Genomic DNA, 15,950 nt, shown 5'->3' with positions numbered 1-15,950 from the left:
CGGCTCTGTGAGTCACTGTGTTGTACTACAGCACTGCTCAGTGGAGGTGAATGACTGTATATCCTTCTGCACACAAATGGGACAAGCCTATGATTAAATGCACCCTAACTTTAATAACTTTCAAAATAAAAAAATAAAATGAAAAATATGCCCTCTGTCAGGGGTAGAATGTGGCAGAAATTCCAGCAACTCCTGGTAAATAAAGGAATAGTTTGACATTTTGGGAAATACGCTTATTAAATTTGTTTTCTGGTGGGGAGTTAGATGAGAAGATCAATGCCACTCTCAATCTGTAATATAATGATACAAGCAGCAGCAGGTTAGCTTAGCTTAGCACAAAGACTGGAAACATGGGGAAACAGCTTGCCTGGTTCTGTTCAAAGGTAAAATTCTAAACTTAAACAGCTGTAGGTAGGATTGTGAAGATCCAGGGCTTAGCCCAAAGATTTGAACATCGACAACTTCTCAGTCCCTCCCCCCTTTCCGCTAAAGCCCAAAACAGTCTCCTAAGCCCCTCCCCCCACAAGGGAGAATTAATGCATGAGCAGTGATCGACACGCAGTTAGACACCCCCCCCCGGCCTTGATTGGTGCATCTGAACAGGGAGCTGTGGATTTTTGCAAATCGCACTACAGGCTGTAGGTGGTGCCAGAGGAGCCAGATATTTCTTTTAAATGACCTGCTTCGTGTAGTTCTTCTGGAACATAGGGTCAGTTTCAGCAAATATGACAGAAAGTTAGTTTTATAAGGCTTATCTACTGCATCTTTAACACATTATCTCATTTGTTCAATCACACAAAAAATAAATTTAGTTACCAAGACCTATAAGTTACCAAAACTCTATTATTAGAAGATGCAAGAATTAAACACTGACACACTGACCACGCCTTAGTTGTCTCCATGGAAATATTTCTAACATTCAGATCAACTAAAGATGTTTTGCATGATAGTTTGTGTATTTATCTGCCCTATTACCAGAGATGGGAAGTAACGAAGTACAAATGCTTCGTTAGCCTCCTGTACTCATGTAGAGTTCAGATATTTTTACTTTACTATTTATTTTGTGCCGACTTTTTACTTTTACTCCTTACATTTTTAACATGAATATCGGCTTTCTACTCCTTACATTTTACAAAATCGGCTCGGTACTTTAGTTTCAAATAAGTTCAGTGGAGTTACTGTCAAGGTTGGGGACAGAAGAACTCAGAAGAAAAATACTAAAGGTACATAACAGTAACAAAGAATAGTGTGACTAATCCTGCCTCTCTCCAGCATCATGTGGCAAGTTTTCTTCATCACATTGGATGTCTGCATCATCTCTAAATACAAATGAATGTGGTGTTGCCATTGCTTTCACTTCCATTACTTTTGTAAAGATATAGTGTTTTTCACTTTTTTGTATAGCTGTGTACATAACCTCAGATACCTGGACATGTTGGTATCTTTGCTCTTTTACCTGTTACGGTACAGTGTATAATTGTTTCATTTGTAAACAAAAAAAGGCTTTCTGAGCTTTCTCTGTATAAATACCGTATATGTTCACTAACTAGTCTAAAACAAGACACCTGCTTAGGGTTTCAGCTAAAATTGCAATCAGCAGTGTTTGATAGGCACCAGACTGAAATCTATTCTGTTTTGAATGTGTGGTTAACAGTTATGACAGCAGTGTGTTAGCATTTAAACAAAGTGCTGTAATTCTACAGTGCTGTGCACGTTGTGGGTAAAGTCATGGGATAAGTGTGTAGAGTTTTGAAAACTGTGTTCAAGCAATGGAAAACGAACTAGAGTTTGGTCCACATGAACTGCTGCTGTGCAGACTGTAGTTTGAGTTTTGCACATGTGACTCCAGTTGTGCCCACTGTTGTTTAGCAATCGAAAAAAAACCTGTTAATGTTAAGGGGTAGATTAAAAAAGAGAAACTGGATCTGTGAATTCTCACAGAATCACAATTGAATTCATATCTTGCTACTCAGTCAGAATCTTATTAACCTGGAGTCCCAGTCTCTGTCATAATAATCATACAGTGCCTTGGCGAAAGTATTCGGCCCCCTTGAACTTTTTCGGACCTTTTGCCACATTTCAGGCCTCAAACATAAAGATATAAAACTGTAATTTTTTGTGAACAATCAACAACAAGTGGGGACACAATCATGAAGTGGAACGAAATTTATTGGATATTTCAAACCTTTTAAACAAATAAAAAACTGAAATATTGGGCGTGCAAAATTATTCAGCCCCCTTTAAGTTAATACTTTGTAGCGCCACCTTTTGCTGCGCATTACAGCTGTAAGTCGCTTGGGGATGTCTCTATCAGTTTTGCACATCGAGAGACTGACATTTTTGCCCATTCCTCCTTGCAAAACAGCTCGAGCTCAGTGAGGTTGGATGGAGAGCGTTTGTGAACAGCAGTTTTCCGTTCTTTCCACAGATTCTCGATTGGATTCAGGTCTGGACTTTGACTTGGCCATTCTAACACCTGGATATGTTTATTTGTGAACCATTCCATTGTAGATTTTGCTTTATGTTTTGGATCATTGTCTTGTTGGAAGACAAATCTCCGTCCCAGTCTCAGGTCTTTTGCAGACTCCATCAGGTTTTCTTCCAGAATGGTCCTGTATTTGGCTCCATCCATCTTCCCATCAATTTTAACCATCTTCCCTGTCCCTGCTGAAGAAAAGCAGGCCCAAACCATGATGCTGCCACCACCATGTTTGACAGTGGGGATGGTGTGTTCAGGGTGATGAGCTGTGTTGCCTTTACGCCAAACATAACGTTTTGCATTGTTGCCAAAAAGTTCGATTTTGGTTTCATCTGACCAGAGCACCTTCTTCCACATGTTTGGTGTGTCTCCCAGGTGGCTTTTGGCAAACTTTAAACGACACTTTTTATGGATATCTTTAAGAAATGGCTTTCTTCTTGCCACTCTTCCATAAAGGCCAGATTTGTGCAGTATACGACTGATTGTTGTCCTATGGACAGAGTCTCCCACCTCAGCTGTAGATCTCTGCAGTTCATCCAGAGTGATCATGGGCCTCTTGGCTGCATCTCTGATCAGTCTTCTCATTGTATGAGCTGAAAGTTTAGAGGGACGGCCGGTCTTCGTAGATTTCTAGTGGTCTGATACTCCTTCCATTTCAATATTATCGCTTGCACAGTGCTCCTTGGGATGTTTAAAGCTTGGGAAATCTTTTTGTATCCAATCCGGCTTTAAACTTTTCCACAACAGTATCTCGGACCTGCCTGGTGTGTTCCTTGTTCTTCATGATGCTCTCTGCGCTTTACACGGACCTCTGAGACTATCACAGAGCAGGTGCATTTATACGGAGACTTGATTACACACAGCTGGATTCTATTTATCATCATTAGTCATTTAGGTCAACATTGGATCATTCAGAGATCCTCACTGAACTTCTGGAGAGAGTTTGCTGCACTGAAAGTAAAGGGGCTGAATAATTTTGCACGCCACTTTTTCAGTTTTTTATTTGTTAAAAAGTTTGAAATAGCCAATGAATTTCGCGTTCCACTTCATAATTGGGACCCACTTGTTGTTGATTCTTCACAAAAAATTACAGTTTTATATCTTTATGTTTGAGGCCTGAAATGTGGCAAAAGGTCGAAACGTTCAAGGGGCGCGAATACTTTCGCAAGGCACTGTATATGTGATGGTTTAGGCTTATTGGCAGACATCCATTTAAAATGTAGGCAATGGCATATAAAGAGCCTTTTAGCCTCTTAGCCAGTGTGTAATTTATCAGTGGAGACCGTTTTCAACACTTTTCATCCAGTCCTTCCAGTTTCAGAGTTTGTTGGTGCTAGGCTAGCGCAAGTTTAACAGTATCTGCTAGCCTGCCACTAAAAACAGTCTTACCCACTCGACAGTAGTTCTGGTAAAAGTTTGTGGTTTGACTTCCTGTAACAGTTTCCGTATAGAAACATCAACCGACCGAAATGTTTGCAGATTGCAGAGGTAAAAGCTAATTTACGACACAAAGTGTGATATTAAATATGACTGAGCATCTTTTTTTTGTAACATGCTGCCTCGATGGTCTGTTAAATTAAGATAACATATATAGATAAGAAATTCTTGTATATCCTGCAGAATAATGTGCAACTTTGTGCAAGAGGTTCAATGTGGGGTACCTGGGTAGCTCTCCAGGTAGAGCGTGCGCTTATATACAGAGGCTTAGTCCTCGATGTAGCGGTCATGGGTTTTGATTCCGACCTACGGCCCTTTGCTGCATGTTGTTCCCCCTTTCATGTCTAAAGCCGTCCTATCTAATAAAGGCATGAAATGTCACAAAACATCTTTAAAAAAAAGAGGTTCAATATGGCATTTTGTGACACACCACATTACAGTCAGGGACCTGTCACAAAAGATAGTTGAACTGTGAGCATCTGCTGAAAGATTAGGCAGCAAGTGTCTGATCATAGTGAGAGCGTCATTTAATCTTTTGCTTGATATTTACATGACATTTTGTGTTTCAAGTGTAACCTTTCCTTAATAAATAATGAATTGTGCTTTTTCTACGCATGCACAGGTGTATGTGTGTATATATACAGTATTGTAAATATTTATATATATATATATATATTGTTGTAAATATGTTGTGTGTATACACTTTGTAATTTACCCAGCCCACCTTCTCACCTCCAGGTTTCTTTTTCTGTTTCTCATCCCCTCCTTCTCCACTACGTACTGTAACATTTAAACCAATTTTTGTCTCTTGTGCTCCTGGCAGTCTTATCTCGCCTCTACATAATGACTCCGGACCCCACAACACCTTTTATTTCTTATCTCATACAATTCAAGCATGTAAAATGGCCTGGCATCTCTTGACAAACCACAGAGATAAACAGAGATTAAGAATGTTCTCTCACTGTGGCGTATTACACCCTGCTGGATACTGGTCATCATTGTTTCTCTGTTTGTATCTGTTTTGTATCTTTGTTGAAGTAAATTGGATAACCTGTAAGGGGTCTTTCATGGATCATTTCTCGGCTTGAGTGCCTGTTGATGGCCTGTCAGCCCTTTTCTGTATCCGGTACCTGTGAAGAGTTGTATTATCCTGAGGCAGCTGAGGATCCATTGAGACATCACTTTCTACAGGAACCCGCTGGGTAATTGCAGGATGTGGACCAAGCAGGAGATCAGGTAAATTCAACCAGTCAGCCTGTGAAAACCACATCTCATAGCCCTTACAGGAGCACAGCATGACTCACTATCTGGTTAATGCTTTTAATCATTTTTGGACTACATGGGTCATAGTTTTAAATTACTGGATCTGAACTGAGCACAGATTCTCAGCATGCAGTTTTAAAAGATGTAAGAGCACAATCAGCACTGGCCAAGGGACAAAGGCTTCATCAAATAGGTTAAACCAGCAGTCGTCCAAAACTTTTAAGGAATTGAAATGATCCATTTGGCTAACTTAATTTACAGCAAAGCTGTGTGGCTCTATGGATGGCAGTGCCAGTAGATCGATCCACCACTTTGGTCCAGACCAAAATATTTCAACATCTACTGGATGGATTGGCACAATATATTCTACAGACATTTATGATCCCCAGAGGATAAAGCCTAATGACTTTAACCTTTGACTTTGGATGGATGCTTCACACATTCACGTCCCCCTCAGGATGAATTGCAATAACTTTGGTGATCCCTTAACTTGTAATATACCGCCATCTTCTGATCAAAATTATAATTTGTCCAAGATTTTGCTTCACCGTGCCTGCATTTCCATCAGCCTCAGCTGTACTTTGTGTTTAGTGCTAATTTGCAAATGTTAGCATGCTAAACTAAGATGCTTAGCACACTTAACATTACCTGTTAAACATCAACACTGTGAGCATGTTAGCATACTAACAATTCAGCATTCAGCTCAAAGCACCGCCGTAGCTCAGCTTACAGAGCATGGCTTGGCATGGCTATAGGCTCTTAGTATTGTCTCGAAATCAATTTTGGTAACAGCAGTCAATTTGATGAATCCATTTTCTAAACCCCTCTATCCTGTTAAGGGTGGCAGTGGGCTGCAGTCTATTGCAACCCACGTTGGGTGATAGGCGAGATATGCTCTGATCAAGTTGTCAGTCTGTTATAAAGCTTCAGTTCTTTTCAATTGAAAAAATATTTATCCCTACCAGGGTCATTTCTACCTGCAGCTTACAATATTAATCTGCATGTAGCCGACTATGCCCGTGCTGCTAGCCCGTGCAGTGGTTGAAACGGGGGCAGCAGCAACAAGAACAACAACATCCACTGTGTAGCCTATTGAGGAAGTTAATCAGCTGATTGATGGGCAATAGCAGAGGTAAAAGTCTGTGTCATGCTATTTCAGTTTGAAGGGTAATGGGCAATGGGGAAATTAAAAAAAAGACAATGTTGTGCACATCCATGTAGTTGCTGGTGCAGGAAAAAAGAGTAAATGTTCAAATAAGGTAAAGTTAAATCAGGCAAACAATGTTTCGGCCCTCACACCTGAGGAAGGCCACATTTTGGGCCGAAACGAAACGTTGTGTGCCTGATTCTGCACTATTAAATATTTTTTCAGAGCATTTAACTGTTGTGCAGTCTTTACCTTATTTGAACACTGGGGAAATACCAACCCTGACGTCATCACACTCATTCCGACAAATGGTGGAACTTCATCACTCAGTCAGAGTGACAGAGTTTTGAGGTTGTATGGCTGGTCCAGCCAAAAAGCACACAAAACAGTGGATATGAATAAAGAAGCTATACAGAAGGATAGCAGAGTAAATAAAAAAGTTGGAATAATGATTACTTTTGACAGCAGGTAAAGCATAACAATGTTCTGATTCACTCATTGTGTGTGTTTTGATAGACTCAACATGCTCATCAATTTTCTCACGTAAGAAGTCTTTCTTTTTCACTCCAACAATCTCCAGACATATTTTCACAGCACTTTCTCCCAATTTTTCTGTCTTTCAGGGCCATGCTGTGCATCCGGCATAAAAGCTAAGAGGTCAAATGACTCAACAACAGATTGCTAAAACCACTAACAATAACTTCACTGCAATTACATTTTAGAAGTGCACTCCCGCGCTTGGCAACCATCTCTGTGTTTACATGCCATGGTAATTGATTGTCAATGTTTTAATGTCAACTCTCTTAACATCAGTGACATTGTCTCTGTCAAATTTCATATGCATGGGAACATTTTTGGTTTTAGATACATTAAACTCCAAGATTATAAGATATAGCACGGCCATGATCCTGTTCTTGACCCTGACAAAAAATTCACTTTAGGGGCTTGGTGGGGATTTGAGACACGGCTCTCTACTAACATACTTAAGGGGAAGAGCCATGTCCTCTGGTTCATACAATGATAAATTTATGTTTTGTTGAAAGTATAGTGTGTACCATGTCTGACATAAATACTATTCAGCTGCCTAAATATATAATGTAAGCTATTGGACAATATTACATAGTGGGTAACTATCACTTTTTCAGAGTACGTATGTCTTTGCATGTTGATTGTCTTGGTCCAAGCAATGATAAAGGAACCTTTTGTTTTCATGACCACGATTTATTCATTGATGGATTTATTTGAAAAATTAGTTCATTCTTTTTGATTGAGTAATCACTTTTTGCAGATCACATAGTGATTGTGTTGTGATTGTGTTGAATGTACCATTAACGTGATGTGAGGATTGCACTTACTACTAGATTGTACTAGTACTTTGACAATTGTAAGATTGTTTCAGTAAGTGTGCCAAATCGATTGGAAAAACTGTATTATAATTTTCTTATCTTTTTTTCTTAAATTCAATACCACATACACACATACGGATTTAGCACCTCTTTGGTGCATGGTGCGTTGAGCGCACATGGTGACACCCCACTATAGCGGACCCCCACTTTCAAACACAGAGGAGGACGTGCACTCAAATCTAAAGTTGGACATAAAATTGTCAACGCTGCATTTTTTTCTGAAACCCCAAAGGACCTGTCCGTAGGCTGTATCAGAGTTTGAAACATCTCTTGAGCGGTCAGTTGATGTAACGATGGGAGATGGACCATCTGTACCCAAACGCGTCGCGCAGCGTCACTGCTCTCCAAGGCACGGCACGGACGATGTGGTTCACCGGCGTGGTCATCGCTTCAATTTACGGTGTAATAAGCGTTTTGGGGCTAATCGGCAACATCACGCTCATCAAGACGTTTTGCTCTGCCAAATCCATCCGCAATGTGCCGAATCTCTTCATGTCGAGTCTTGCGCTCGGGGATGTTTTACTGTTGGTGACCTGCGCTCCGGTGGATGCCAGCCGCTATCTGTCAGAGGAGTGGCTCTTCGGGAGAGTGGGCTGTAAAGTCATCCCCTTCATTCAGCTCACCTCGGTTGGGGTGTCTGTGTTCACTCTCACGGCCCTTTCTGCTGACAGGTAGGCTACGGTTTCTAAATATATTTTTTTGACCCTATAATCACTTTAAAACGCCCACACGGCATCCAAATTATGTAAATGTCCTCTTGTTTTTGTCGTTACAGGCCATATGTACAAACTAAATGTTTTATTATTAGAATAAAAATCAAATATGTAGGCTAACCGTGTATTGATGTGGAGACTATTACGCACAACAGAGCTGCTTCTGTTTAAGGCTGCTGACAAGTGTACCAACCCGCGTGTACATACGGTGGCCTAATCAATTGCTAAAGAAATCAATATACTGCTGCTAATTTTGTGATTTCAAACGTTTGAAAAGATGACTTTTGCTTGTTTTTGCTTGTGAGTCTTCTTATCTTAATCTCACCAAGAATAACTGTAGTTCCCAAAATGTTGAACTATTCCTTTAAAGTTCAGTTTACTCGTCAACTTATGAAACCCCTGAGTTCAGGTGCCAATAACTCACCAACCAACAAATAAGAAACTAAAACACAGGAAATACAGTCACGCTGAAGCTTTTTGATGCAAATCCCCATTTCTTTGCATTTCACATTGCAGCCCTTTGTCATATTTTGGAATGATAGTGGGTTGCAGTATTTGTTGGATGGTTTGCGATCAGACATTTCTCCAAAAATTAACCCCATAGGAGTATCGAGTGCTGAGGTCACAGAATGGACACATTTTACTATAAATGCAAACAACAGCTCTCTTTATCCTTATGTGCCATAAAGAATCCCTGGCCTCATTTTCAGTTACAGGTTGGAATAAGAACGCATTAAAAACAAATGAGTGATCATGAGCAAACACTTGCTTTTAAGGTTAGTCTACAGCCACTCATCCAAAGAAAGAAATCTTGCTATTGTCATATGTTTGCCACAGTATTTGTCACCTAAAAGTAGCTACATTTTGCATCACATTGTAAAATAATGGGAGTAGGTGCAAAGGAAATCAGATACAGGGCTCAGCGGGTTTAACTTCACATTCGGTTGGACAAGCTCCTCTGTGTATCGCTGGTGTTCAATAATTCTAATTGTATGCTGCAGCAACAGGGAGGTGCTGGACATGGCTGCTAGAGAGGTGAGCGTTGATGTGTCTTCACACTCACATTTAATTAAACCCCTGTGTCTGTCAGTTCTGCTCCTGCTCCAAACTTTCACCATTCCGACAAAGTACAGTGAATTCACTGTGCTTTGTCATTTGGCAGCACACTGCGCAGTATCATGGATATGGTTCATATTTTGTACATACCTAATCTTTGTTTGGGGAGTTTTGGGATACCTGACATGAATTAATTGATGGTTATTACATATATTTTGTGTGTAAAACCACAGGAAGTTATTGTAGATTGACTGATTTGGCCTGCTGATACTGTAAATAAATTGAATTTATTACCACGGTCAGCACACTTTTAAATTGGGTGTGACTTATACTTTCCAACCATGTCATCATCTTTGATTACCATCGCAGATAAACATCTATAGATTTGCAAAGAGGAGCATGATGATTATCACAGAAGTAGACAGAAGACAAAAATGTGTCAGTATTTAAAAAAAAACCCTGCTCTATACCAATTAATATCAATAACACAAGCAACAATCAAAGTTAAAGTTGAGAATAAAACCATTGCATCCTTATTTATTCAAGTAAAAACTACTATATTTCTCTCTAATGAAAAATGTAGTGGAGTAAAATTAAGTAAAATTAGCCTGTTGTTGTGTTGTGCAGTTCAGTTCTAAGAAAACATGTCTAAATCCAGCCTCCTGTAGGCTACTCAAAATGCTTTCAGCTCAGTTTTATGTGTTTCAGGGTCATGATTTCATTTGAGCACATTTACTGTATAATTAATTATCCTTGAATTTAGTGGTGTTTTCAAATTTAGTTTTGAGTCTGGGGAAATAGAAACAAGATGTAACTAAATAAACTTGCCTGGCTTCTGTTTCTTTTACCAGGGTTAAACACTTTTAACTTTTAACACTTTTAATAATCATTACAAATCATTACAAATCATTACAAATACAAACATACAAATAATACAAATTACAAATATTAATAACACCACTAGATGGATGTTATCTTCTACATAAGGCTTGTTTTTCATTCCCTCATTTTCTATATTACTTCCTCAAGTTCAACATGGTTAATGCTTTTACCCATAATGCAGTAGATCAGTTTTAAGAGATATTGAAGGACAACGTTTTTGATTTACAGAATGCTAAAAAAATGCATGTGGCTTGTCTTTATTTTAAAGCAAAATATTTGCTTCATCATTTTGGCTGTAATTGACTTTTGCTTTTAATTGATGCAGGATGACCCCATCCAACAAACCATTTGAACCCATATCTTCTGGAAAAAGAGCTGCAGAACACCTGGACCAAACTTAATTTATTAATTAACAACGTATTAACATTTGGATTGTTATTAAAACCGAGTTAATATTTATAATTGCACATAATTCCCTTAGTTTGGCTGGTGGATTATTATTGGTTTATATTTCTTTGACAGTCTGAATCTTAATAGAAACACAAAAGCGTTTTAATAAAACAAAGCACCATGAAGTGGAAGTCTTTAGTAAAACAATGCCATAACAACTTCTGAACTTGAGAACGTAATATGAAACTCCTGCCATAAACATTTCAACTCCACTTTACTGTTCTCTCTTTGTCAACCAACTATAATCAATGTTTTACATAAAAAAAAATAGATCACATGACTACATGTATGTGAAAGGGTCGTTCATGGTGAAGAGAATAATCTTTATCTCTGCAGTTTCCCTCAGCTCCACAGAGCTTTATACCAGTTTTCAGCTTATTGTTTTGGTTTTGCTGCAGAACAAATAAATTAAAAATTAAAAACTGTACACTTCCTGGCAGCAAGCAGCCAGTGGACAAAGTGGAAGATTAAAGAGCAAGATCTTTTTTTTTTTTTTTCAAATATGTTTATTGAGCACCAAACATACAAAGGGTACACAATGTGAGACAATACTTTATACTAATATGCAACAGTGCTCACATTTTTTCTTTTTCCCCCCCCACACTCCCCCTCACCTCCCCACAGTGCACTATCCCTGACCCCTACATGAGGTCCCACACCCTGATGCCCCCCGCTCTTAGATAACAAACACAATACAAAAAATATATATATTAAAAAAATAAAAATAAAAATAAAAAATAAATAAAAATAAAAAATGCATTGGTGGTTAGTTACACTGTAAATCCAGAGGACATAAACATGTCACTCATCAGGCATGATATCTAGGGAGTCTATGATGGAAAGCAAGGGTTCCAAGTTTTATCAACTTCTCAAAGAGCCTCTAAGGGAGAACCTTATCCTCTCAAGTTTTAGATTGTGTAGGACTTCCTATCGTTCATATGATGGGGTTAGGCCTGCTTCCAGGTAAGTAAGATCAGTCGCCTAGCAAGCAGGGTACAGAAGGCCAAAGAATGTTGTGCTTCAGCCGTTAGGGTGCTGCCATGTGATATACCAAAAGGGCAGACAAAGGGTTTGGGTTTGTTACACAATGGTAGGCTGTGTGAAGAGTGTCAAATAGTTTAGACCAAAAGTCTGCTAGCTTTGAACATGACCAAAGGCACTATTAAAGTGGGGGGGGTTTGGTTGCCCCTATTACAGACATCTGCAACATTGGGGTAGAACTTAGACAATCTGTGGTTAGTATAGTAAATCCTGTGTATCAGTTTACATTGAATCAGTCCGTGCCGTCGCGAGATGGAAGAGTTGTGGACTAACTCCAGAATCTGGTTCCATTGGTCTTCCTCAATATGCCCCAAATCCTGCTCCCATAAATCTCTGGTTTTTTGAGGGAAATTAGAGAAAGTGGAATCAAGGGCTTTAAAGATATAAGAAATAGCCCCTCTCTGAGTGGGGTTTACTTTGAGAAGCATGTCTACCAAAGTCTCCGGGGGGAGACTTGGAAAGTCAGGGTAATCTTTTTGTACAAAATGCCTAATTTTAAAAAAGCGAAAAAGGTGAGCAGAGGGAAGTTGAAATTTGGCTGACAGGTCAGTGAAAGACAAGAAGGTGCAAGAGCAAGATCTTTAACTTACATTCACCTGAGACGATTTAAAATGAATGCAACTGTCTGGTAATACATTCACCGCATCATCTAAACTGGTGATAATATGTCAATGTTAATTTTTCAGCTTGTTTTTGCTGCCCCCATGTGGCCAAGAAATCAGTTAACAATGGTTTAAGTGTTAAACGCATGCAACCACACTACGAGTCATGAAATAAGTTACCATTTAATGTTTCAAGTGTTAAAAGGGGACCAATTTTTATGGTACTTTTTTAACATTTGCTGCCCACTAAGGGGTGTAAGAGTCAATGGGGCTTCTCACAGTAAGATGCGTAACCTACTGATAATAAATCAATCAATCATCTATCTATCTATCTATCTATCTATCTATCTATCTATCTATCTATTTATTTATCTATCTATCTATCTATCTATCAGGTACAGGGCCATCGTGAAGCCTCTGGACATCCAAACATCAAGCACCACTACCAGCATTGTCCTGCGGGCCGCGCTCATCTGGCTCTTCTCCCTGATCCTGGCTATCCCCGAGGCTGTATTCTCTGACCTCCATACCTTCAACGTTACCTCCACTAATGAGAGCTTTGTCACCTGCGCCCCTTATCCCACATCTGGGGAACTGCACCCTAAGATCCACTCAATGGCCTCCTTCCTCATTTTCTACGTCATTCCACTGCTGGTCATATCTGTGTACTACACCTTCATCGCCCGCAGCCTGATGAGGAGCGCCTCAAACCTGCCTGTGGAAGGGAACATGCATGCAAGACGACAGGCCAGTGTTCAAGCTAAAGTCAAATTATCAGGGCCGTAGCCAGATCTGGGACATACTCAGGTCATGAGGTCATTGTTTTATTGCTACATTTACTTAAAGTTACTATATGTAACTTTTTAAGGTTTCTGAAACTGTGTACTTTTCATCTAATGATCATAAATGACCTGTAACAGAAAACAAGACTAACAGTGAAAAGAACGCTACTTTTATATAGTTTTGGTAAAGCTTCTGCCCAGGTCCGATTTTTCCCACAAAGTCACATTACGATTTACGGCACGTAGATGGTGCTACACACATTCTGATAGGTTCATTATTATAGATCCCACGTAACTTCTAGGCAAGTCCCGCCCTATGAAACAGCTTGATTGGTTGGGGTTAGGCATTGACCTCGAGTGGTTAAGGTTAGGATAGGTTAGGACCTGAACAAATCGGATTACGTTACCTTGGACGCCTGGCCAATGGTAGTGTGTGAATGCTATTAAAGGGCGGGTCTTGCCTAGAAGTTGCGTGGGTTCCATAATAACGCCGGGTAAGCCTGTGTTATTGTATCCAGCCAGGTAAAAGGTAGCAGGAGATTTCTTTATATAGGCCTAATTGTATTTTAATGTTATTTTAGAAGTTATCTGCTGTAGTTATGGCTGATACTGGGGCAGGACCATCACAGGAAAAATTTGAATTGGCCCTCCGGTATATAAATGCTATGTCTATTTCATTCGTAACAATGCGCGATGTGGTTGTATGTTAATAGCCAACATTAAATTGCACCCCCCTTCCATTTACATGTAGCACCTGCTTTTTATTTATTTTTAATCTGAGTTTGTGTTGGCTTACTATTTTCTTTTCCCTTGTTCCCCTTGGGTAAAGCATCCGTGGGTTTCATGAAATGCACTATATTAATCTAAGTTATTATTACGTTGGTTGCTACAACAAACTGTTAATGCTTTGGCTTGTGACACAGTGACAGTGATACCCGGTTTAGCTCACGATACATCCAGGCTAAGTTACCGTATGCAACATTGGACATGCAAGAATGCATCTGTAAAGTATTCTCTTATTGTAAATGAAGGATTTTCTGTCTGAGCAAAACATTAATTGCAAACTATATGACCTCCCGGTAACGCTAATTCATTAATCTACAGTGGTCAATAAAGCACTGTAAAGAAAAGACCTTTACGACAGCAGGTGTGGTAAAAACACTACCGCTTTTGTCCAAAGCGGCCGCTAGAATCAACACTAACTGAAAGTTACAAATAGCCACTTTAAGTTAAAGATTTGAATACATCTTCTACCATTGGCAAAAATACACTAAAATATAACTTTTTAAATGTGTATCAAACAATAATATTTATATAATGGTTTTGAAAAAACATTTTCTACACCCAACAGGTTGAATCAAGGAAGCGATTGGCCAAAACAGTGCTGGTGTTTGTTGGTCTCTTTGCAGTATGTTGGCTTCCCTGTCACGTCATCTACTTATACCGCTCCTATCACTACTCACAGGTACACAAAAAAACACTTAAATTTCCAATATGTTTATTTATTTCCATCTGTAACACACAATTTGTATTCGTTTATTTCACAAAAAATATTTGTTTTTGGATCTTTATTCATAGATATACAGTACTGGAAGTGGGCTGTGCTACACTATACTGGAATTTGTTTGAAAAAACAGGTTAATTTACTGTATATAATTGTTTTCCACTGCCATTTGTATTTCTTTTACGTATATGGATACGTTTGGCTGCCTAAAACATAAAAACAACATTTGTAACATATTTTAACCATGTAACCAAATTAATTTAACAATTACAATTATTAGTTAATAGTCAAGTTGGAAATGGATAGTCCAATGGGAGGCTTTACTAGAGAAATACAGACTTTCACTCAGCCATATTGCATGATTTTTTCTTTAAAAACTTGATGTAGTGTGTTTGTATAATGGAAGCAAGGCTAGATGAGTTTAAAGTTGGTTTTGAGTGTCTGATACAAAATTTGAAAGCCATTGACAAAAAAACAACCATAATAGCTCATTGGGACAGAAATTCAGATTCTGTTTGTATCTGTTCAGAGCGCATAGCCAAATGATGAATTGGTATTTGTTTACATCCCTGCTGTAGTATAGGCACACCTCTAATGTCTGTCTGTCCATCTTATAAACCATTTTTTCCCAACCCTGTCTCTCCCCCACCAGGTGGACACTTCCCTTGTTCACTTTGTGTGCAGCGTCGTAGCTCGTATCCTGGCCTTCACCAACTCCTGTCTCAACCCCTTTGCCCTTTACCTGTTGAGCGAGACCTTCCAGAAGCAGTTCAACCAGCAGCTGAGTTGTTGCTGTCGTGTGATCCTCAAATGCTCAACGCAGAGCCCGACTCATTTTAACACACATGTGACGTCTGTCCGCAGCACACATCACTCTATGGCGAGTCTAAGCATTATCAATGGCAGACGGATCTATCAGGAGGATTGTGTGTAAACTTATTTATATAATTTAATAGTGGTTTGTAAAATATCTTAAGTAATATTTGATTATTTATTTTACAAGCTGTGTGAACATTATTTAAAAAAAAACACCTCAGTGCATCCTTTGTTGTTTTTGCTTTTGAGTCAGTGACTCGTACTTTATGTTTCCACAAAACATTTTACTCATAGGAGCCTTGCATAAAGACATACTGTATAGTTGAATGATTGTACCTGAAGGAGTACTCCAGCATTTGAATATTGCAATTC

The 15,950-nt window shown here is 39.1% G+C and overlaps 1 protein-coding gene across 1 annotated transcript; it reads left to right on the top strand.

Annotated features, from left to right (window-relative positions):
- Positions 1-8,032: 8,032 nt before the first annotated feature.
- Positions 8,033-15,696, top strand: grpr (gastrin-releasing peptide receptor). Its single transcript, XM_039795658.1, has 4 exons — positions 8,033-8,403; positions 12,872-13,223; positions 14,610-14,723; positions 15,415-15,696. The coding sequence occupies exons 1-4, from the start codon at positions 8,033-8,035 to the stop codon at positions 15,694-15,696; spliced, it is 1,119 nt and encodes a 372-aa protein (XP_039651592.1).
- The last annotated feature ends 254 nt before the right edge of the window (positions 15,697-15,950 follow it).

Source organism: Perca fluviatilis, chromosome 3, assembly GCF_010015445.1.
Source record: "Perca fluviatilis chromosome 3, GENO_Pfluv_1.0, whole genome shotgun sequence".
NCBI classification, from domain to species: Eukaryota; Metazoa; Chordata; class Actinopteri; order Perciformes; family Percidae; genus Perca; species Perca fluviatilis.
Note: the sequence above shows the minus strand (reverse complement) of the source record. Positions and strands in the feature narration are given on the sequence as shown.

Coding starts and splice junctions, on each gene's coding strand:
- grpr (XM_039795658.1), top strand. CDS start 8,033: ATGGACCATCTGTACCCAAACGCGTCGCGCAGCGTCACTGCTCTCCAA. Junction 8,404..12,871: donor ACGGCCCTTTCTGCTGACAG/GTAGGCTACGGT, acceptor TCTATCTATCAG/GTACAGGGCCATCGTGAAGC. Junction 13,224..14,609: donor ACATGCATGCAAGACGACAG/GCCAGTGTTCAA, acceptor TACACCCAACAG/GTTGAATCAAGGAAGCGATT.